Here is a 21071-nt window from a genome sequence, read left to right on the forward strand (position 1 = left end):
CCCATCAGCTGAGTTTTTCCTCCCAAGAGTCTCAGACCTGCAGCTCTGAGTACTGCATACTGTAGAGTACTGCAAAGTATTGCAGAGTCCTGCATACTGTGAAGTACTCCTCCAACTGCTATTCTATCACACACACACACACAGACGCACACACACACACACACACTCACACACACAGACACACACACACACTCACACACTCACACACACACACACACAGATGCACACACAGGCAGTCTTTGTTGAGCGTGGGAAAATGTTTAGAGAGACTAATTAGAGCTAGTGAAGCCTGAGAGGCTCTATTGATGCTCACACACACACACACACACACAGTGACACACATATGTCTCCCCCCAACTCAGGTCTCTGGGAAACAGTCGGACCGAACTGGGACGATCCGTAAACATGGAGCCTCCATCAGGTTCAGTTTGATTCACTTGAATTTCTGTTAATGACCACTTCCTGTTTCACATCAGACATCTCAGACAGGAAGTCTGACTGTGTGTGTGTGTGTGTGTGTTTCAGGTCCAACAAACCTCCTGAGCCGGTGCAGTGCCCGGTGGCGCCCCCTGTCAGTGGGTACTGATCTGCCTCTCTGTGACCAGCTTCAGTTTGGTTTTAGTTTCAGCTCTCTTTGTCATATTAACATGTTTCCTTTCTCTCAGCTCCAGCTTTGGTAAGCCTGTTGCTCCACCCATCATCCCCACCACCTGCCAGGCTCCACCTGAGTGTGACATCATCAACACGCTGCTGGATGATGCCCCGCCTCCTCCTGCTGCAGCAAATGAAATGTCACCTCCGGGTGATGAGATCATTAACACTTTGGCTCTGCCGCCTCCACCTCCTCCACCTGGTTCGTCGGGAGAGATGGTGGCTCCGCCCCCTCCCCCACCTCCCTTGCCCCCTCCTGTAGAAGCTCTGACCAATCACAGCAGTCCTCCTCCGGCTCCGCCCCTCATGCTTCAGACAGGTGCGATGTTTGTGATACTTCATCTCTCATTGGTCAAACAGAGTGACATCAGAATGACATCAAATCTCTTCTGTCTCCTCAGTGATGGAGGAGAGCAGCTTGCCTCCTCCTCCTCTTCCTCCTCCACCTCCTCTCTCTGATGATGACTGCTTCCCTCCGCTGCCCAATGATGACTCAGAGCTGCCAGCCCCGCCCCCTCTACCTCCACCCAACCAGGAAGTAGACGGTACCTGCCTGTCTGTCTGTCTTTGTGTTTCACATGTCTTAATCTTTAATCTCAAGCTCAGTTCTCTTCTTTGGCGTTTTTCTTCTTCTCTGGTCTCTCACTGCGGTTGTTCTCAGTTTCCTTCTCTGTGGTGCTTTTCTTCAGTGACCCTCCCATCCCGGAGGAGTTGCCGCCGTCGCTCGCCCCCCACCATTCGCTCTGTCTCGCTGAGGGTTCGATCTGGCCCCGCCTCCCGCTGCCGCTACACACGCTCTCTCTTCCTGCCCTCTGTCCAATCATGTAAGCTCAATGAGGAGCTGTCATGCAATGGCACAGCTGATTTTCCTTTTTCTGTCTCTTTTAAAACCTTGAATGAGACAGGGTTTTAAAAGGCTTTCCAGGAGTCATTTGGGAAAGGTCTAATGATCTTTCAGGAGGGTATGAGGTCCTGGAAAATATAGGTTTTTGTCTGTAGTTCAGTTGGTTTCGAAGATTTTTTAGGAGTTGTATTGATCCTTGAGTAGGTAGGTAGTTCTGGGAGTCCTTGAGGAAGGTGTAGAGATCCTTGAGGATCTTCCAGTAATCCCAGAGTAAATTCTGAGAGTCCTTGAGGAATTACTGGGGTCCTTAAGTGGGTTCTTGGAGCGCTGAGGGCCTTTGTAGAAGTTGTAGAGGAAAAAGTTCGTGGAGTAGCAGGTGATCCCGACTGGAGTTAAAACTGACAAGTGAATTTCCCTCTGTGGGATCAATAAAGTTCATCTTATCTTATTCTCTTTCTGTCTGTCAGTGATGATCCCCCCTCCTCCCCCCTACCCTCCCCCCCATGCTCCTCCCTCCTCCTCTTCTTCCCGTCTCTGCTTACCTGCTCGCCTTGAACATCTGGGTAAGAAAACACATAAATGCTGCAGTTAGTCTGTAGTACTGTTAACTACAGTTTTTTTCACAGGAGTAGTACTTGTAGTTCTGTTTATTATTATTATGACCATCTCACAAGGTTGCGTAGTAAAGCAATAGTACTACACCTCAGATCATCTCTGCTGTTTCCTGTCAAAGCCCCGCTTGTTTAAGCCCAATTAGCCAATCACAGCTGTCACTCACAGCCACTTCTGTTGTCTCAGATCTGGAGATCCCAGCCCCTCCCCCTCCTCTCCTGTTGGACGCTGAGGGAGGTTTTGATGACACCTTACCACCACTCCCTCCCCCAGTGGACTATGACACCAACGCCCCCCCACAATACCTGGAGAAAGGTACTTTTAGTACTAGAGAGTGTAGCCTGTAAGCTGCTTCACAGATAAACCGCAGGCAGACCGGATACACACTGCAGTTACACGTGTAGACATTACAGATACTGCAGTACAGATAGTGCAGTACATAACTGCAGTTCTCTTGTGTGTCCAGTGGTGGTGCTGTATGACTTTGAGGCCTCAAGAAGCGATGACCTGTCGATCACCAAGGGTGACATCATCTACCTGACACATCGCCATGACAACGGCTGGTGGGAGGGGGTTCTCAATGGCAACAGAGGCTTCTTCCCTGAAAACTTCGTCCAGTCGTGTGGTTAGGCTGAAGCCCCGCCCCCCCTCTGTGTGGCTCTGTTTTAGGATCAGTGTTACTCAGCCTGTCTCTGCTGCCCCACAGAGGCCGACCGCAGTAATTACACATTCAGAGTTTTACTTTGTGATAGAACACAAACTTAAATTTCTTCTTCATTTGCATTAAGTTCAAAACTAAGAACGTCATCAATGAATCTGATAAAGCCATCCAGTGTCACACTGGAGTAGAATAACAAATAATTACTTTGATCATTGATTGATTGACTGACTGGATTCTCAGTTAATGAATAGTTTTGTCTGAAATGTCAGAAAACAGTAAACATTTCAAAAGGCTGAATCTTCAGGTGAAAACAGGTGATGAAGATGAAGGTGTTTGTTGTGATGAAGTCGAAGGTTCAGAATCACTGAACAAAATAAAACAGCAGAAGAAGAGAAAATTGTTTTATTTCACGTTTCTACGAATATTAGAGCAACAGAAACACAGAAACAGGAAGTGACTTTAAAAGCCGCACACGTGGCGCACCGAGTCCTCAGGTTATACATGACAAATGAACACACACAAATAACAGACTGATGAGGTTGATTTGACATCATAAATCACAAGTTCACAAGGTGCAGCTCGTACGGCACAAAATACACTGAAAACCAAATGTTCATGTGTGGGGGGGAAAGTGAAAACTAAATGTTTTCCTGCTAACGTTTCACGAAGCGAATCGTAACCGACACACCAACAAAACAGTTCGACAGACTCCTTGTTCTGTCTGGATGGATGAAAAGCATCTTTAAAAGCATAAAGGTTTACTTTTAGGACACAGAAATACTTTTAGAAATCATTAATCCCTAAAATATTTTTCTTTATAGTTTAACAAACTGATTTTACGCCTATAAATATTACATTTAGTCTTTTCATTTATATTCAAAGAAATTTCTTGCATCTTTGCTTTGATTGGCAGAAAACAGAACAAAGAAGTCTTTTACTGCTTTCACACACACACACACACACACACGGTGCCGTGTGCCCGATGCTTGTTTCCCATTGGCTCGTCTCGTCACCTTTTGGATTGGACTTGAACTGCTGGTCTTGTTGATAAATTGTCTCATTAAAGCTTCATAGTGACAAGCAAACTAAAACCTCTTAACATTTAGATGAAGTAAGTTACGTCCAGCGACGACGTGGAGGACATCAGTTTACATGAACAGATTATTTGTAGCCCTGCTGGTTGACTGAAGGCTGCAGTGCTGCCCCCTGCAGGCCGCAGACACAAACTGTAGACTGATATAAGATAAGATAAGATAATCCTTTATTAGTTGCATAACTGGGAAATTACAGTGTCACAGCAGCAAACAGGATATAGAGGGTGCAAAGTATGCAAGGATAAGGGAAGGATGAGCATTCAAACAGAATAAATACACAGGAAACAAATACCTGCTGCTGTACACAGTACAGAAAAGAAAAAGACTATTCACACTAGAGTCCCTCAGTTATGATTAGAGGATGGATTGATTATTGTACCGATTTGTTTCAGGGACTAAGTATGTAGGTACTGATCCTAGTAGTAGTGTTGCATGTGGAATATGTGGAATTAATGTCAGCTTTCTTCAGTGTTTAAGGGCGTTTAGCTGCTTTAGCTGCTGGCTGTAACACAGTGTTACTGATGTCATCATCGTTAATGTACCACCTTATTACTGAGTGTTCAAATGATCAATAAATTAGCAAATCTTTGATTTTTGTAGGTTTTAGGAGCATTTTGCCTTTTGTTTGTTTCTTGGTTTAATGTTTTGTAATCCTCTTCATGCTCGCAGGAAATACAAATTAAATATGTTTGCAACAACACTGGTTAAAAGAGCTGCTGAGCTCATGATGTAGCATTAGCAGAAGGCTAACGAGGTCGGGCGGCGCCACAGCGTGATGAAGTAAACCTGGTCGGCCCAGCAGAAGCTTCCCCAGGTCACATTGGAGAACCGCAACAGGAAGGACGTGTCGCACTCATTTTCTCACTTTGTTCTGAAGCCAGCTGACATTCAGCTGCCGTAGAAATCTTTAAACGCAAGAAGGAACCTCCCAGAAACCAACAGAGACTCCTCAGGTCACTATGGAGAAACACCTCCCAGGGGTTGTAGGTCTCTGTAGGTCTGGGAGGAGATTTTAACCTGTGATCAGGGACTTGGAAACATTTTACAGCTCAAGACAGTCCTGAACTGACTGCTGCTTACTGTGGAGGAGCCTTACAAACAGCAATCAAATCAATAAAATGATCGATGAAATGATCAAGACTTTCTGGAACAAACATAAACGCAACAAAATGTTTTGAGAGAAACTGGGAGCTCTTAAATATGAGTTGAGAAAATTTCTCAGGAAATTGGCGATAATCTGGTAAAGTAAGAACATTGAATCAGTCGATCGTTACACACTGCTATTGATCAGCATCACGTGGTCCCATAGAGTTGAAACACATCTGCACACTGTGCTCAGCAGCCAACCAAACTGCTGACTTGTAGCAAATGTCTGATCAATCACTGTCTCTTTACTGGCTCAGAAAGCCACCAATCAGAGGGCAGCAGCAGCCTGAGAGGCGAAACACAGGGCAACAGGAGTCAACGCATCGGAGTGTGAATACAGAAGTGCATGAAACGTCTTTATTGAGGCCTGTTGTCGGGCTATAAAAATCTTTCAAGTCAAATCAAATAAATACAAAACGGTTCAATAAATAAATAGAAAAATAGCACTTAGTTCATAAATAGGAACATGATAAATAAATAAATAAATAAATAAATAAATAAGTAAATAGACAGAGTGGCGGCAGGACCAATCAGAGAGCGTCTCTCACAGAGAAACAGGAAATGTTGGTGACAGTGAAAGTGACTGACGGGACGTGTCAGTGTTGCTGGTGAGCTGTTGTAGAGCGCCTCCTGATGGACGACACCAGCAGGTCCAACTGCTGCAGGTGCTCTTTAGTCTCCTTCCTGATCAGCTCCCAGGACGCAGGACTGCCACCCTGTACACACAGAACTACAGTCAATACTTTACCCAGTGCATACAGTGCTACAGTTAGTACTACAACAGCACTAGTACTTACAGTGCGGCACAGAGTACTTCTGACCAGTCTCCTGTAGTATTTTCTCAGTTTGCTGTCTGCTGGCCTGTTAGTGGGCACCTGAAGACAAAAACACAGGGCGCACTGTTTCTCCATGTCTGCTGTGAGACTTCAGGTTGAAGATATCAAAGTAAATGAAGCGTATCTGAAGCGGAGCAGCAAACGAAGCGGACTTTCAGCGCAACAGCCAAGTTAGCATCGAGTTAAAAATCTGCTGAAAGGAGCTGAAGTGGCAAAAAGGAAGGAAGGAAGTCCTGGATGCTGAGTCCTGAGACACGCTGACATAAGTCCACGAGCTCACGTCAGCTGAAGCGTCTGTCTGTCCACTTACGCAGGTGTTGAGCTCTTCCGTCTGTCTGTCGATGGACATCAGGAAGTGATCCGTCTTGTCGGTATCCCAGGTAACGGAGGACAGGTTGTCATGGCGATAGAGACCAGAAATCAGCTCCAGGCTGTCTCTGATGAAAGCCAACTGGGACTTCACCTGGAGGGAGAGAGAGAGAGGGAGACAGGTGTGAACTCTAGCTTTGCGATTGGCTGACAGAGCTGTTGACGCCACAGTTTGTTAATATGTTTGTATGTAAACGTTTCGGCGTGAACATGTGAGTCCAGACAGCAGCTGAAGTGTAATCACTACACTGACCGAGCAACAGCGAAAGCAGCAGAAGTGTCAAGTGACCGACCGACTGATTGATTGGTTGATTAAGTGATCGTTTGATTACCTCCTCCTTGTGCACGCGTTCGTAGAGTTTGAATGGAAAGGAAACTGGACTCTCCTGCTGAGTCAGCTGACCGCCCTGCAACATGAAGACACAAAAATAGACGACACTTCATGATCACCACATCACTGCAAACTGAACTGTTTTTGCTGGTCTGCAGACTGGACCAATAAGAAAACGTTTCCTGTACGTCTTGACCAGCACTGACCATTTATGAAACAAGAAAACATCAACGATCAAATCTGTGGGTACAAACGTGTCCTGAATGAATTTTTCCATGCATGCAAACACGTATCGTTAATTACTTCATATACAGTGCAGCCCACAGAGAATACTGTATTTTAATGGACGCTAATATACATAAACATGTATGTAAATACATACGCAGTCTTTGTATTGTATGTTTGTGTTCATGTTCATGTATGTGAACATATGTTGTCAGGTTTTATGACATGTCAGTGCATGTTAACCCATGATGTTTAAAAATGTGTCCGTATGTGTCAAAATGTATGAAATATTTTAATAAATATCCTTTAATATCAAAGTAAAAGTACTTCATTTGGATATTTTTCCACGCATGTGAACACACAGTTCTTTATGCGTCGACACGTGAATATGTGTGAGGCTGTGTGTGTGTGCGATCGGATCATGTTCTCGTCAGTCCTTGTGGTCACACAAGAAACAGATGTGTGCTGCTGCTGCTGTTTCTTAAAGCTCCACCAGAGGTCACTAATGAGCCACAGCACCTTTACAGCAGCACTTCAGAGATTCCGAAGGCTACGTTTACACTGAAGCCCAAAGTGGTCCGGTTCACATTAGTTTTGCTCATGTGCGATCTGCTTCTCTCTTCATAACCGCGTGAATCTGATGGTTGTCACCGTGATGAGACCCACAAGTCCAAATGTGGTCCACATTCTGATCTGATCGCTGTGACGGCCGTGTGAGCGCTCACGTCAGAGTTCATTTGGTTTTTCTCCCACTGAGCGCGCTCACATCGCTGTTCCGTCATGATTCCCCTGACAGCAGACAGCAGCTTGTACACGCGTGTTCACACTGATGTCGCATACGAAGATGAAGTCACGAAGACCAGAGTGTGTGTGAACAGCATCTAAGTCTTTGTCTCACAGTCCAACAATCACATGTCCATCATGTCCACTTTGTGTTTATGCCCATATTTAATAGAGTATTTAACTGAACCCTTTCCAGGACCCCCTGAACCTCTTTACGAAAGTTCAAAACCCTCAAAGACTCATGGAGTCTCCTGGTGTCAGTGTGGTCTTGTCGTACTCACCATGAGGCGGATGAGAGTCAGAGACGTGTTGCTCAGGTGACCGTAGTGACTGAGCCAATCACAGCACAGAGCAGGAGTCAGGGCGCTGCAGAGGATGAAGAGCAGGCTGGTCCAGCTGAACATGATGAAGATGGTGGTGATGATGATGATGATGACGGTGATGATGGCTGCAGACTGAGCTCTGCTGTGTGTCAGGGTGTCCAACATGCTGCTGATCTGACTTCAGGACTTTTATTCCAGACAGGAAACAGGAAACAGAAAGACAAAAAGTCCCGCTGTCTTTCCACTCTCACTTTCCACCTGGTCAGTGAATTGCAGTTATATTACACAAGTACACAATGTACAAGATGGAAGTAAAAGTACCTCAGAAGTGTACTAAATAAACTGAGTTAATAATAATAAAATATGAGTTAATGAAATGAGTTAAACAAGTGACTGACAGAAATGTTGTCAGGATGAGTTTCTGCTGCAGAAATATTCAGCCTGTTGGTCATTCAGTGGTTTCAGTTTAACTGTAACTGTAAAGTGTAAAAACAACAGAATCAGCCTTTAAAGTGAAGCTGACTGAGTGAAGTATGATGAAAGAGAGGTCAGATAATGAAATCATCGTTTAAAGACAGAAATCAAATCAGTATTTGAGAAATGATTCAATCAGTTGACTTCCTGTTTTATTTTTAGAAAGTCTGCTTGTGTCTGTTCATGTGGGAAGTTTATTTTGTGCTCTGGAAGTCCCTTCACTTTCATTTTCCAAAGCAGCTGCCTCAGATTTCACACATCACAGGAAGTCACACACAGCCCAACAAAATAAAAGCTGACACGTCTTCTGTGTACCCACAGCAGCAGAGATCAGTTCTCACTGAGCTGTTTGTGTGTGATGTGAACGTGCAGAAGACACGGAACAGAAAGATCACAGTGACTGAAGAGCGGCTGAAGCCTCCACTCTAATGGGAGCACTCCTATGCTTTTATTTTGAAGGCAGCATCTCATCTATTTCCTGTCTGTCTGGTGTTTGACGTCAGTCTCGTTTTCTTTTCTCAGGAAAACTCACTGATGATGTAATGTGTGTGTGTGTGTATTTGTGTGTGTTAACATCATGAGGGATGTTCATCCATATAGTGACACAGGTTGTGGAGGGTGAGCTTATGAGGACTCGTATAGAGCTGTATATTGTACTGTATTCACTGTACTTTGTAAATGGTTAATTTATTTTACCTTTATATTTTTTGCAACAGTTTTTACACACTTTTTGCACTTTTCTGTTGTTGTGAGCTCCCACTGCAGGATCAATAAAGTTTCATCTTATCTTCATCTTATCTTATCTTCCTGATCCTCTCAGGTAAACTCAGGGCCGTACACTGCTGGTGGTGAGGGGTGGGAGACCGAGACTCACATGGGCGGAGCAGCACAGGCCAGGAAGTGAGTTCACACACAGAGACAGGTGGTTGTGATTGTTTGTTAATTCAACAATTAAAACAGCTGGAGAGTGTTAATCATGTCCAGTCTGGGAGGAGAGCGGCAGCACGTGGACCCGGTGAGTCTGTTTCCTGTGTGTCTCTCTCAGTACGTACCATCCACGGGCCCAGTTCTGGTGTTCTTCCTGTGTTGGGGTGGTGGACAGTCTGGACTGGTTCTGGTTCTGGTCTGACTTCTTTGGTGCCATTGGGTAGGCTGCCAGTGCAGTAGTTTGCCTGTCCAGTTCTGAAGACCTGCATTAAACCTCACCCACTGATTTGTTTTTTTCTAATTTTTATTCGATGTTTGTACTTCACCTGTGGGAAAGTAGGCTGCTTTGTCAAGTGGTTTGATTTGTGTCTGTCTTAATGTGCCTTTACGACCTGGAGTCTGCACAAGGTGTTTTATTTTGAAATTTGTCCGGATTTCCTGTGCCCTGTTTGGCTCGACGTGCGTCGCGGCTCCAAAGCCACGCAGTATGACGTGTTGCGCGTAGGACCAGTGATCAGCAATCAGTGCAGGGTGCGTTCAGGTGGAGGTGAGCAGAGGATCTTGGTGAAGCGGCAGGCTTCAGATCAGCCCGATCTTTAAATCCGCAGTTTTCTTTATGGAATCTGGTACTGAGAGCTTCGTGGCCATGGACCGTTCCTACCTGTCAAGGTAAGGCGCTGCGCGGTTTGTCCCGGGATCTCTGGATGCTGACATGCCGGTCGTCTCATATTAATGAGAATGTTTGAGTGGTGCCGAGATTCATAAACTCCAGGACCCGCGCATGTGTAGTTCATACTTCGTGCAGTTGCGTGGAGAAGACGTCCGCGCGCGCAGAGCCTCTGAATGAATTCGCACCAACACACTCGAAGATGCGTGGGGAGTATAATTTTGTTTTTATGTCAGGTCCGACCGACAGCAGACTGTACCAGGAGCAGGACTAACAGACTGTGGATCAGGACTGGACAGTCTGCTGCCATGTACAACATGTTCAACAACAAACCTGCGAGTGTGATCCTGCTGTCAGTTCTGCTGCTGGGGTGAGTTCGTGTACTACTGCTGTTAGTGCAGTGCTGAATGATTCTGTCCAGTGATGTGTGTGTCTTTTGGGTCTTTGGGACTTGAGTCCAACCTGTCTTGACTAACAATCTGTCCGATCAGAGGACTGCCTGGACTCCGGTATGACGGTCAGCAGCGTTTGTGTTCAGCCACATTCAGAATTCATTAAAGAAACAGCAGAAATAGAGAATAAGAACAGTTAAAGACTGACTTCCACCTGCTTATGAAGTTCAGCCTATAGCTCTGATCGCCTCCTTATTGATTAATTAATGATTGATTGTGTTTTTGTTTGAATCCACAGGGTGCTGTACATGTACATCTACCAGTCCAGCAGGTAACACACACACACACACACATTGACCACATTCACAACAAAACATTTAGGGGTTTAATTCCTGCTTGCTTTCTGCACGTTTGTTTTACTAGACATGAATTATTGATATAAAAGTGTAGATCAGATCAGTGATGTAATTGTTCACACTGTGAGGAGAAGATTGTTCAGGTGTAGTTTGCTAAAGTGTGTTTAATCTCTCCGCTTAAGTCTTCTTCATGATCAGTCATTTGTAGCAGCTGCAGTCCTGCTCTCAATTCAGTTTACTTACGTAGCACCAAAACCAACCAAGGTTCTCTCCTGAAACGTTTCAAACAGAGCAGGATGAAACCAAACTCTTTAATTTAGTCAGCGAGCCAACATTCCCCTCCTGAGCAAACACAGCGTAGAGGAAAACCTGACTGTTAGCAGGCAGAAACCTTTTAGCAGACCCCGACTGGAGGTGGGTGGTCATCTGCCTCGACCAGCTGGGTTATCTGTGTTTCAGTAAGTGTGAACAAGCAGGTGTGCACAGTAACACACACACACACACACACAGGTGATTTTACTGCAAGTCAGTGTTTGTCCAGGATCACTTACTCATCAGCTGTGACAATTACTGGATTTTCAGTCTAAATAATTTGAACATCAGTGGTTGAACCGTTTTGGCAGGACTGTAGATCTGTTGGTGTCAGCTCATATGAATTTTGCCCTGAAATGACCAAACTTCCCATCTTGCTGATCATGGTGTGTTTATTGTCATTGGAAAGGTCACAATTTCTAGTTTCCAGTGATTTTAAGTATGTGTTTGCTGTCTGACAAAAGTCACCCAGGATCTTTTGAATACAAGTCGCTCTTAGATTTATGAAGTTTAAATTTTGTACAGAAACCACGAGGTTTCAGATTCAAGAGATTAAGGGTGTGGCCACTGCAGTTAACTCTGCTGACAGACCTGAGCAGAGGGACAGATGCTGCTGTGTCAGATTATTCAGTTAGCTGGCAGATAGCTGCTGTGAGACGTGGAGGACAAACATGGACAGATTCTGGAGGAATAATCGCCTACACGGCAGATATTGTTTGTTTTTTAACTTTTGAGGTTTAAAAGTCCCAACCCTGCTCTACCTGAAAACTTACGCCTGGTCTCACTGCTTCCATTCCTACCTAAGATCATTGAAAGGGCTGTTTTTAAGCAGACCTCAGAGTTCCTAACTCCGAACGGGCTACTCGACCCAAAACAGTCTGGTTTCAGAAGTGGTCACTCCACTGAAACGGCCCTGCTGTCTGTGACAGAGGCCTTGAAAATCGCAAGAGCTGAAGGTCAGTCCTCGGCCATCATCCTACTTGACCTATCAGCTGCCTTCAACACTGTAAACCACAGCATCTTACTAACTACAGTCTCAAACATGGGCATCTCAGGCAAAGCACATGCGTGGTTGGAATCTTACCTCTCTGGACGCTCCTTCAATGTGTCATGGCTGGGGCAAACTTCTGCACCCCACTTGCTATTCACAGGGGTCCCCCAGGGCCATCACATAGCAGGTGATGGCAACTGCTATGCTGATGACACCCAGCTCTACCTGTCGTTCCCAGCAGGTGACTAAACTATTTCATCTGGAATCTCCTTATGCCTTTCTGACATCTCCGCCTGATTGATGACCATTTGTCCTTCTCTGACCACACTGCATCTGTGCGTGCTACAACATATGAAAAATTCAACCTCGCCTATCTCAGTATGCCACTCAGCTTCTTGTCCAGGCCGTGGTTATCTCCTGCCTTGACTACTCTTACTGACTACTGCAATGCCCTTCTGACGGGCCTCCCGGCATGTGCAGTCAAACCTTTACAAATGATCCAGCATGCAGCAGCATGTCTGGTTTTTAATGAACCCAAACGGACTCATGTCACTCCACTACTCATCCAATTACACTGGTTATCCATGGTAGCCAGAATAAAATTCAAGTCACTAACGCTGGCTAACTGAGTGACTTCGGGGTTTTCACCCAGCTACCTGAGCACTCTCATTTAGGTTTACAACCCTTCTTGGGCTCTACGGCAGCAAATGACAGTCGTCTGGCTCTACCATCCCTTCACACAAGGTGCTCCCAAGCCAGACTTTTCTCCCACAATGTTCCATGCTGGTGGAACAGCCTACCAGCCACAGTAAGAGCAGCAGTGTTCCCCTCTTCCTTTAAAAAGCACCTGAAAACTCATCTCTTCCAACTGCACCTTCTCTCCTAACATCCCTAACCCTCTAACACCCTTTACTCTCTCGTGTTCTCCTGCTTTCCACTCCTGCTCTTCTACTTAAACACTTCTGATTATGCTTTAGCTCTTATTGCTTTAGTCTAATACTATTGTACCGATAACTTGTTGTTACTCACTCTGTAAGTCGCTTTGGATAAAAGTGTCTGCTAAATGAGGTATAATGTAACGTAATGTAAAAATACTTTCCTACAACTGCAACTAACAATTTCATTATTGCTTTTTAATTGGCCATTTATTTTCCAAGTGAATTAAAGCTTAAACTTAAACTTAAACAACTGATTTATCAGAATAGTTTCTGATGAATTTGTTAGTTGGTCAATCAGTGGAGCTGCAGTAGGAATATGATGGTGTTTGTGTTGCAGAGCCGTGTCCTTCGAGCAGCAGGTGATGGCAACTTATGGCAGGTCAGTAACTCAAACGTTCAGCTGTCGGTTGGGTTTCCCTTGAGTGGAGAGTTCATTCATTTATGACAAAGTGATCACCTAAATATCAAAGCTGAAAGACTTCCATCAGCCACTGATCACCAACATGAACTCGAAGATGGTGACAGTACAGACATTGTCTGTAGGTCAGCAAGCTGGTGGAGTTATTAGTACTGGAGCTTCTCACAGTAAAGAAGCTAACAGTAATGGATTAGCAGATATGTCTGTAAAAGATTATTACTATGACAAATAACTGATGTGCAGAAGAGTTGGATTTAAGCTCCTGCACCTGTGCCTCACCTGTAAACAGACTGTATCAGCAGCTGTCTTATCTATACACCATGAAGCAGCTGATTGGGTCATTATGTCAGCCATGCTGTGATCAGAAAACAAACAAGGAATTCACTGTTATTGTATGTAGTATCTTTTATGTTCTTGCTGCTAGGTGTTTGTTTTGTACTCGAGAGCAAAGTCTAACCGGAGTCAAATTCCTTGTTTGTATACGCAAAATTGGCCAGTAAAGCTGATTATGATTCTGATCATTAGACAATATGGTGTTCAATTGTTTACCTGCAGTTCAACAGTTCGGTCTGATCAGAGTCAAGTCTGACACCAAGACCAGACAGAAAATAAGAGAAAAATGTGGATTTTTTTTTATTATTATTGATTTTATAAATAGTAAATCAATAACTATTCAATAGTGAAGTGCCAGCAAATGAAAATGTGAACTGTGTGTGTCCTGCAGATCTGCTGAAGTGCATGTTGAGACTCATGGGCTCCACCTGGTGGCTCCTGACCAGTGAGTACATCCATCTTCATCAGCTTCTGTATTAACACAAGTCAGTCAGATGGGCGAGACAGAGACGGATGGCAGGTGAGACAGGCAGACGGGAGCTCAGATGTCACTCTGGATCAATCATTGCTGTTACTAACAACAACATCACAGACCCTAAAATGGATCCCTGAGTTGCATCATATTATTTTCATGGGCTGATTTGACAGCAAGAAGAGTTTAGAAGAACAGCAGACTGATCCTTTCAGGTATTTACATACATGATGTCATCCTAAATGTCAGCAAAGATTTTCTGTGTCAGTGGAATAATAACAATAATCTGAAGGGTTAAACATGTTCTATGAGAAAGAAGAAGATATGAGTGAAAAGCCAGAAAAATGTCGTCTTGTCTTGTCCTGTAAATCCTCTCAAGGTTCTCTGTGAGGGGCCCCAACTCCCAGTTCATCAACATAAACACTGATGTCACCTCGTGTTGCCTTCATGTCATATGGGCTGATGAGATGATGAAAAGATTTCATGTTCACAACTTTAATCCATATCATGAGATTATGATTACAGGATTACTGGAAAGGATTTGAATCCTCCTATGTGTAGGAGGTTTAGTTATTGTCATTGGGTTGTAAGCATAGCAGCTAGCACTAAGACCAAGAAGAAATCGCATCACAAGCACAGCTATGGGAGCTAACAATGCTGTCAGAGCTAACACCACTAATGGAGTCAACAGTGCTAGCAAAGCTAACAGCCTTAACAGAGCTATCAGAGCTATCAGCACTTCAGACTGTTCTGTTGTATTCTGATGATGAGGGTGTTTGTGTTTGTTGTGTTTGTATTTCAGTCTGCAGTACCAACAACCCAGCATCGTGAAGGGGTGAGTACCTCTCACTGTTGTTTGGTTCAATTTATTGATATAGCACCAAATCACAAGCAAAGTTATCTCTTGACACTTTCCAATTAGGGCACGTTTAGACTACTAAACTCTACTCTAATATCCAGAGAGACCCATCAGTCTCTCATGAGTAAGCAGCTGGCCACTGTGGCGAGGAAATACTTCCTGTTAGCAGGCAGAAACCTCAGAGCATACCCTGGCTCTTAGGTGGGCAGCCATCTGCCTTGACCACAAACAGATGTGTAGCAACAACAATAATGGTAGAGTTGCGTAAATATTAGTCCATTTATGTGGTCCTTGAGACATTCCTGACCTGTTTTCAAAATGTGACAGGCTACATTGTACAGCTTGGTGGGAAGCTGGAAGAGCTGTTGCCATGTGTATTTGGTCTGTCAATGCACAGATTCTTGGGGGGCTCCGTGACTAACTTTAGTGTGTTTGGAGGTTTCATTGTTAACAAGAACAAACTGAGATTGATCTGACATCTCAGACTGGAAATCCTCAAATAAAGTATTACTGAGTAGGAAGTTGTGCAGCTGATTAGCAGCAAGTGTGTAGTATTTAAGGTTTAAGGTTTGACTACAGCTGCTTTAAAGGACTGGAGTACATAACCTGTTATTAGGGACAGATTGACCATATCTAACAGAAGTGCTAAGTAAGGGTAAAATGTCTTTGAGCAGCTTGGTTGGGATGGGGTCTAAGAGTCATGTTGTTGGTTTAGATGAAGACATCTAGAGATCAAGAGTGTAGTTGATGAAGGTCAATGGAAGAAAAGCAGTCTAGATAACTATCTGGTCCTACAGCTGTTTCCAAGGCTTCTGCATTTGAAGGTAGGTCAGCACCAGTTGAGGTTGTTGGTTTATTGAGGTCATTCTCTTTCATCATAGTCGTAACGACGTGGTGTCGGTGACACCCTGGTTGGCTCCTATTGTCTGGGAGGGAACCTTTAACCCAATTCTACTTGACAGCATCTACAAGGCAAAGAATATTACTGTCGCAGCTACTGTGTTTGCTGTTGGAAAGTAAGTATGAAATCGCAACATTGTGTGTTCTATGCCTCCATGAATGCAGTGTTCCTGGTTTGACCTTTGACTCCTGTGATCTTCTGGTCAGATACATCATGTTCCTGAAAAACTTCCTGGAGACAGCAGAGCAGCACTTCTTCGTTGGTTTTAATGTGCACATCTACGTGTTCACTGACCGGCCGGGGGAGGTGCCCCAAGTCAAGATGGCTGCCGGCAGACAGGTAAACATGCAATGCAAATGAAAAGATGCTGTTCCTAAACAAAACTAGTGCAGGTTTAACACTGAAAGGAACATGTTTACACTGATCTCAGCTCTCACACTCATCAGCCTTTTGGACTTTGTTTTCAGAGATGAGCTGACCGCCATGCTTTGTACTTTATTACAAAAAGAACTGCAGTTTTTATGGATGTTTGATATCTTCCCCTTTCTCGTCCAGCTGACGGTGCGTTCGGTACCCAGCTCTAACCGTTGGCAGGAGATCTCTGCTGGAAGGATGGAGATCATCCAGGTGTTGATAGAGGAGGAGCTTCGTAACCACGTTGATTACATCTTCTGTCTGGATGTTGACTGTCAGTTCCACGGTCAATGGGGGACAGAGTCACTGGGCAACCTGCTTACTGTCATACATCCAGGTCAGTAGACAATCCCAGGTCTCACTCGTCCTCATCTGGTGTGAAGCTCAGCAGAGTCTCGCATGCATCAGTAGGTTTGCTGCCGCTATCACTGTGGCTCTCAAAGAGATGTTCAGATGCTTTTATGCAGACCAGATCCAAAAGGTGTATGAACACCACTTCATGGAATAGGTATTCCCTGATGGTAGTGGCCTCTTTCAGCAAGATAATGTTCCCTGCCACACTGCAAAAATTGTTCAAGAATGGTTTAACAAACACAACAAATTTGAGGTGTTGTCTTGACCTCCAAATACCCCAGATGTCAACCCAGTCGAGCATTCAAGGATTCAAGGAGCTTTATTGTCATTTCACACATGTAGAAATATGAGGTGGAACGAAATTAGTTTCCCTGGTCCCGGTAGAAGCACAAAAACCTACAATACTAATGCTATAACTATAAAAACAACACTGTATAAATATAAAAACAACCAGAATAAAAGATATAACCAGTGAACAGGGACCAGATGGCAACAGTATTTACAGCAGTATTGCAGAGTTGTGCAAATGAAGAAGAGTGCAATGAGACAAGTAATAATGCAAATGAGAGCACCTGTGCGATGTGTATATATACACCATTTAAATCTTGTTTAATTTTGTTTATCCGAGTTAATAACTGAGGATCTTTTTGTTCAGTGTTTCTAATTTCTAATGACTTCATTTCCTCTTGTAGTTCAAGTCTTCTCTGTTTTTCCTTTTCCTGAAAAGCCATGAGGGCAATAATTTTTAGTCGAATGACTGCCTTTGCTGTATTCCATAAAGTATTTGGAGACAGCTCTCCATTATCATTATTTTGTAAATATGTTCCAAATTCCTGTTTAATCTGTTTCTGTACTGTTTTGTCATTTAAGATGCCCGTATTAAGTCTCCAAAGTATATTTTTCCTTTGATTAGTTAGGTGCAGGGTTAGGTACACCCCTGAATGATCAGATACATCCCTCATCCCGATCTTATCAAGCAGGACCGCAGCAGGAGGTCCAACCAGGATCCATGGGAACCTGTGAGATGAGAAAGCACAAGGACTCCTGGGAAGAAGTGCACTTAGTACCATGCATCATACGTGTACAGAAGGAGAGTTGGAGGAGGAGAGAGAAGCTCAGTGCATCATGGGAGATCCCTGGCAGTCTGAACCTATAGCAGCATAACTAGGGGCCGGCCTAAGCCAGCCATAACTATAAGCTTTATCAAAAAGGAAGGTTTTTGAAAATTGTTGAATATTCCTGTCATGTGTTCACATGACATGACAGTTTGGCTCCAACAGAAACGTGACTTTACCTGTTCAGGTGAAGTTTGGGTTGTACAGCAGGGTGTCTGTCATCTCACCTTATATTTCTTCCTTGTGTTCTGTTTATAGGTTACTACTTGGACGACCGCAGCAAGTTTCCCTATGAGCGGAGGCCCCAGTCCAGGGCCTACATTGCTTCTGGGGAAGGCGACTTCTACTACTGTGCAGCCGTGTTCGGAGGCCTCATAGAGGAAGTACACCTGCTCACCAAAACCTGCCGCGCCAACTTCGAGGCTGATGCCAAGGAGGGTATTGAGGCTGCATGGCAGGACGAGAGTCATTTGAACAGGTAGAGAGAGTCACCTGAGCCGGTAGGCAGTGTGATGGTAATTTCCCTCATACTTAGTCAGTGAAGTATGTTGGTGCACACAAGAAATTTGTTTTGGCTGGTGATGTTTCTCTAGCAATTAGATGATATATTAACAAGCCAATAAAGTCAATTTGCACTATATATGTAGTAAAACACCGTATATGCTGTAGACTGACGGGCTCCGATGGTTTTTTTTTTTGGCTGTTGTTTCAGTACATCGCAGTCTGTGTCTTATTTTGTGGCTTCTCCAAACAAGACTGTGACAAATGAGCAGAGAACAGATTTGATGACTGCGATGTAAAGTGCTTGTTATCTGTATGCTCTGGTCAGGAGGTCTCGAGCAGATGGGGAGTGTATAGAGTCACCAGTGAAGGAAACAAGGTCTCCTCTATATATATATATATATATATATCTATATATATATATATATATATCTCTATATATATAGATATATATATATATCTATATATCTATATATATATATATATATATATATATATATATATATATATATATATCTATATATATATATATCTATATATATCTATATATATATCTATATATATATAGATATATATATATATCTATATATAGATATATATATATCTATATCTATATATATATAGATATATATATCTATATATCTATATAGATATATATATATATCTATATATATATATATATATATATAGATAGATATATATCTATATATAGATAGATATATAGATATATAGATAGATAGATAGATAGCTTCAGTAACTAACATCAGCAGTAAGACATCATCTGTTCTCTTGAGGTTTCTCTTGTTGTAGTTTCTGATGTCTGTGCAACCTGTTCCTGTGTGTTTAGGTACATGTGGATCAACAAACCCACAAAGCTGCTGTCACCTGAGTACCTGTGGCAGGACTTCAAACCCCAAAACCCTGAGATTCACATCATCAGATTCTCCGCAGTTATTAAGAACTATACTGAGATCCGACCCAATGTCTGAGAGGCCACACGGAACTGGACTGAGCTGGAATGGAGGATGAACCCCCAAAGTCATGGTTCCACAGCGTCTGGGAGCGGGCGGCTGGATACACCTCTGGAACTGGTTTTGTCTCTAACAGCTGAGTCTTAGGCACAATCCAACTCTTCCTCTCACAGAGTCCGAATCTTATTGGTCAAAAGAGTGGACAGCACAGAATTATAGATTTTAGACAAGTTTTGTGGTTACATGGTGTCACACACAGACCCGCCCCTCTTCTAGATGCAGGAGCACAAGCTAGCCACCTACTGAGCATGTGGAGCTCTTGTCGAGTTTAAAATCTGCTGAACTAAAAGTCACTTTTTGTTCAACTCCGTTTCTAAGTCTCAGAAGTGAAATAAAATTTTGTTCTATAATCCAGTTGCAGTGGTGGTACCTCAAAATTATTAATGTGAACAGATGTGCAGTCACTGGCGGGTGACCAGAGGCAGAAGAGGAACAACTCAATTTCTTTATATAGCCCCAAATTACAACAAAATTTTCTTAAGACACTTTCCAGTTAGAGCAGTTCTAGACCAAACTCTTTAATTTGATTTTTGAGACAGATCAAAATACAGATGAGCTGAACCTTCCACCTTTGAACAGCTTAAATGTGTATTTTATGATGGTGTATGAGCTGACCCTGTGTTGGTGTCTCTGGTAATGACTTGCCAGCTGAATCTGCAGCTTTGCTCAGCTGTATGAGCTTTACAGTGAATTCACTCTAATAGCATCATTTAAAGCTGTAAAAAAAAAAAAAAACGCACTATGTTGTGGTTACTGGTTACCTTTTTTTTTTTTTTTTTTTTTTTTTTAAATTGCTCAAGCGTATCTAATAATAAAAATCTAAAGATGGGTTCAAATTTGATCAGTTTAAATCTGGTAAAAGATGAGCTATAACCTCAATCAGGTCTCTGGCAGTGAAACTAAATTTGGTAGTGCTGGTAAATTACAATTGCTACATCTGTTGGTGCTAGAGTACCATAGGCAAGCATAACTAATTTTATGTCATAATAGTGCTGATTTAATTACAGCTCAATTGTTAATTAGTGATATAAAACGGTACACCCACCTCCTGTTTTAATCACCATCTCAATCGTCACACCATCAGCAACAATCAGTGTCTTCCTGTTCTTTTATCTACAGATGTGACTTCCTGTCTGTGTGCTCAGAACAGGAAATGACACACACACATGCTTGTTTCCACCTCTCACTGAGCGGGGGACACTGCATCGACTTACATTCACTCCCTGGAGACTAACAAAAATTGAGGTCTGAAACACCAGAATGTACTAATTTACATTGTAGGGAAACGGTCATCTTCTGGGGACGAGTGTGTCCCCACGAGGCTTCACCGAAGTCTGATTGGTCAAATATTAGAATAAATCTTTTATTTAAAATGTAATGGCGTCAGTCTGATCTGGGAGCTGAGAGTCAGGTGACTGAGTAGGTGGTCGAGCTAGTGTTGCTGCGTTCTGTTCTTCTGTTTTGTAGCACATCACTAACAAGGCTAAAGAAAACCAGCATGGCGCCACATTCAGCTGCAGGCTTCAACAACCTGCCCAGAGTCTGATGGGGGTAAAGACGGCATCAGTTTAGCTGAAATATGATGTCCAAATGACAGCAGATCCAGCTGGACAGAAAACAGCTGCTCAGGATTTCCAGACAAAATGATTTTCTGTCATTTATTTATGATTTCCAGTCAGAAATGCAGTCAGTGTGTGGGGAGAGTCTCACTTGTGTTTATTATCATGTGCCAGTAAACACT

The 21071-nt window shown here is 43.4% G+C and overlaps 3 protein-coding genes across 8 annotated transcripts in view; 2 read left to right on the forward strand and 1 right to left on the reverse strand.

Moving 5' to 3' along the window:
- The window catches only part of abi3a (ABI family, member 3a), a 7195-nt gene extending 3276 nt beyond the window's left edge, over positions 1-3919 (forward strand). For 2 of the 4 annotated variants that reach the window (XM_046414635.1, XM_046414636.1), the window contains exons 5-12: positions 363-421; positions 526-579; positions 666-970; positions 1053-1196; positions 1341-1475; positions 1963-2058; positions 2294-2422; positions 2574-3919. In XM_046414635.1, the coding sequence (XP_046270591.1) occupies positions 363-421; positions 526-579; positions 666-970; positions 1053-1196; positions 1341-1475; positions 1963-2058; positions 2294-2422; positions 2574-2737 (1086 nt within the window). In that variant the 3' untranslated portion in view covers positions 2738-3919. The remainder of the gene's footprint in view (positions 1-362; positions 422-525; positions 580-665; positions 971-1052; positions 1197-1340; positions 1476-1962; positions 2059-2293; positions 2423-2573) is intronic. The other 2 variants (XM_046414637.1, XM_046414638.1) reach the window with 2 other exon arrangements.
- Positions 3920-5491: 1572 nt separating this feature from the next.
- Positions 5492-8353, reverse strand: LOC124072881 (interferon a3-like). The gene is made up of 5 exons (XM_046414639.1): positions 7834-8353; positions 6546-6620; positions 6155-6307; positions 5806-5883; positions 5492-5724 (listed from the first exon to the last, which is right to left on the reverse strand). The coding sequence occupies exons 1-5, from the start codon at positions 8038-8040 to the stop codon at positions 5605-5607; spliced, it is 633 nt and encodes a 210-aa protein (XP_046270595.1). The 5' UTR covers positions 8041-8353; the 3' UTR covers positions 5492-5604.
- Positions 8354-9209: 856 nt separating this feature from the next.
- On the forward strand, positions 9210-19675 carry LOC124073589 (globoside alpha-1,3-N-acetylgalactosaminyltransferase 1-like). 3 transcript variants are annotated; one of them, XM_046415908.1, is made up of 11 exons: positions 9210-9364; positions 10180-10313; positions 10634-10666; positions 13270-13311; positions 14075-14128; positions 14958-14990; positions 15896-16030; positions 16122-16254; positions 16471-16666; positions 18057-18276; positions 19147-19675. In XM_046415908.1, exons 1-11 carry the CDS (start codon positions 9326-9328, stop codon positions 19286-19288), a joined length of 1161 nt encoding a protein of 386 aa, XP_046271864.1. In that variant the 5' UTR covers positions 9210-9325; the 3' UTR covers positions 19289-19675. The 3 variants fall into 3 exon arrangements, with proteins under 3 accessions (XP_046271864.1, XP_046271865.1, XP_046271866.1); XM_046415909.1 differs by having other exon boundaries at positions 15977-16030; XM_046415910.1 differs by lacking the exon at positions 15896-16030.
- The last annotated feature ends 1396 nt before the right edge of the window (positions 19676-21071 follow it).

Source organism: Scatophagus argus, chromosome 16 (assembly GCF_020382885.2).
Source record: "Scatophagus argus isolate fScaArg1 chromosome 16, fScaArg1.pri, whole genome shotgun sequence".
Classification (NCBI taxonomy): domain Eukaryota; kingdom Metazoa; phylum Chordata; class Actinopteri; family Scatophagidae; genus Scatophagus; species Scatophagus argus.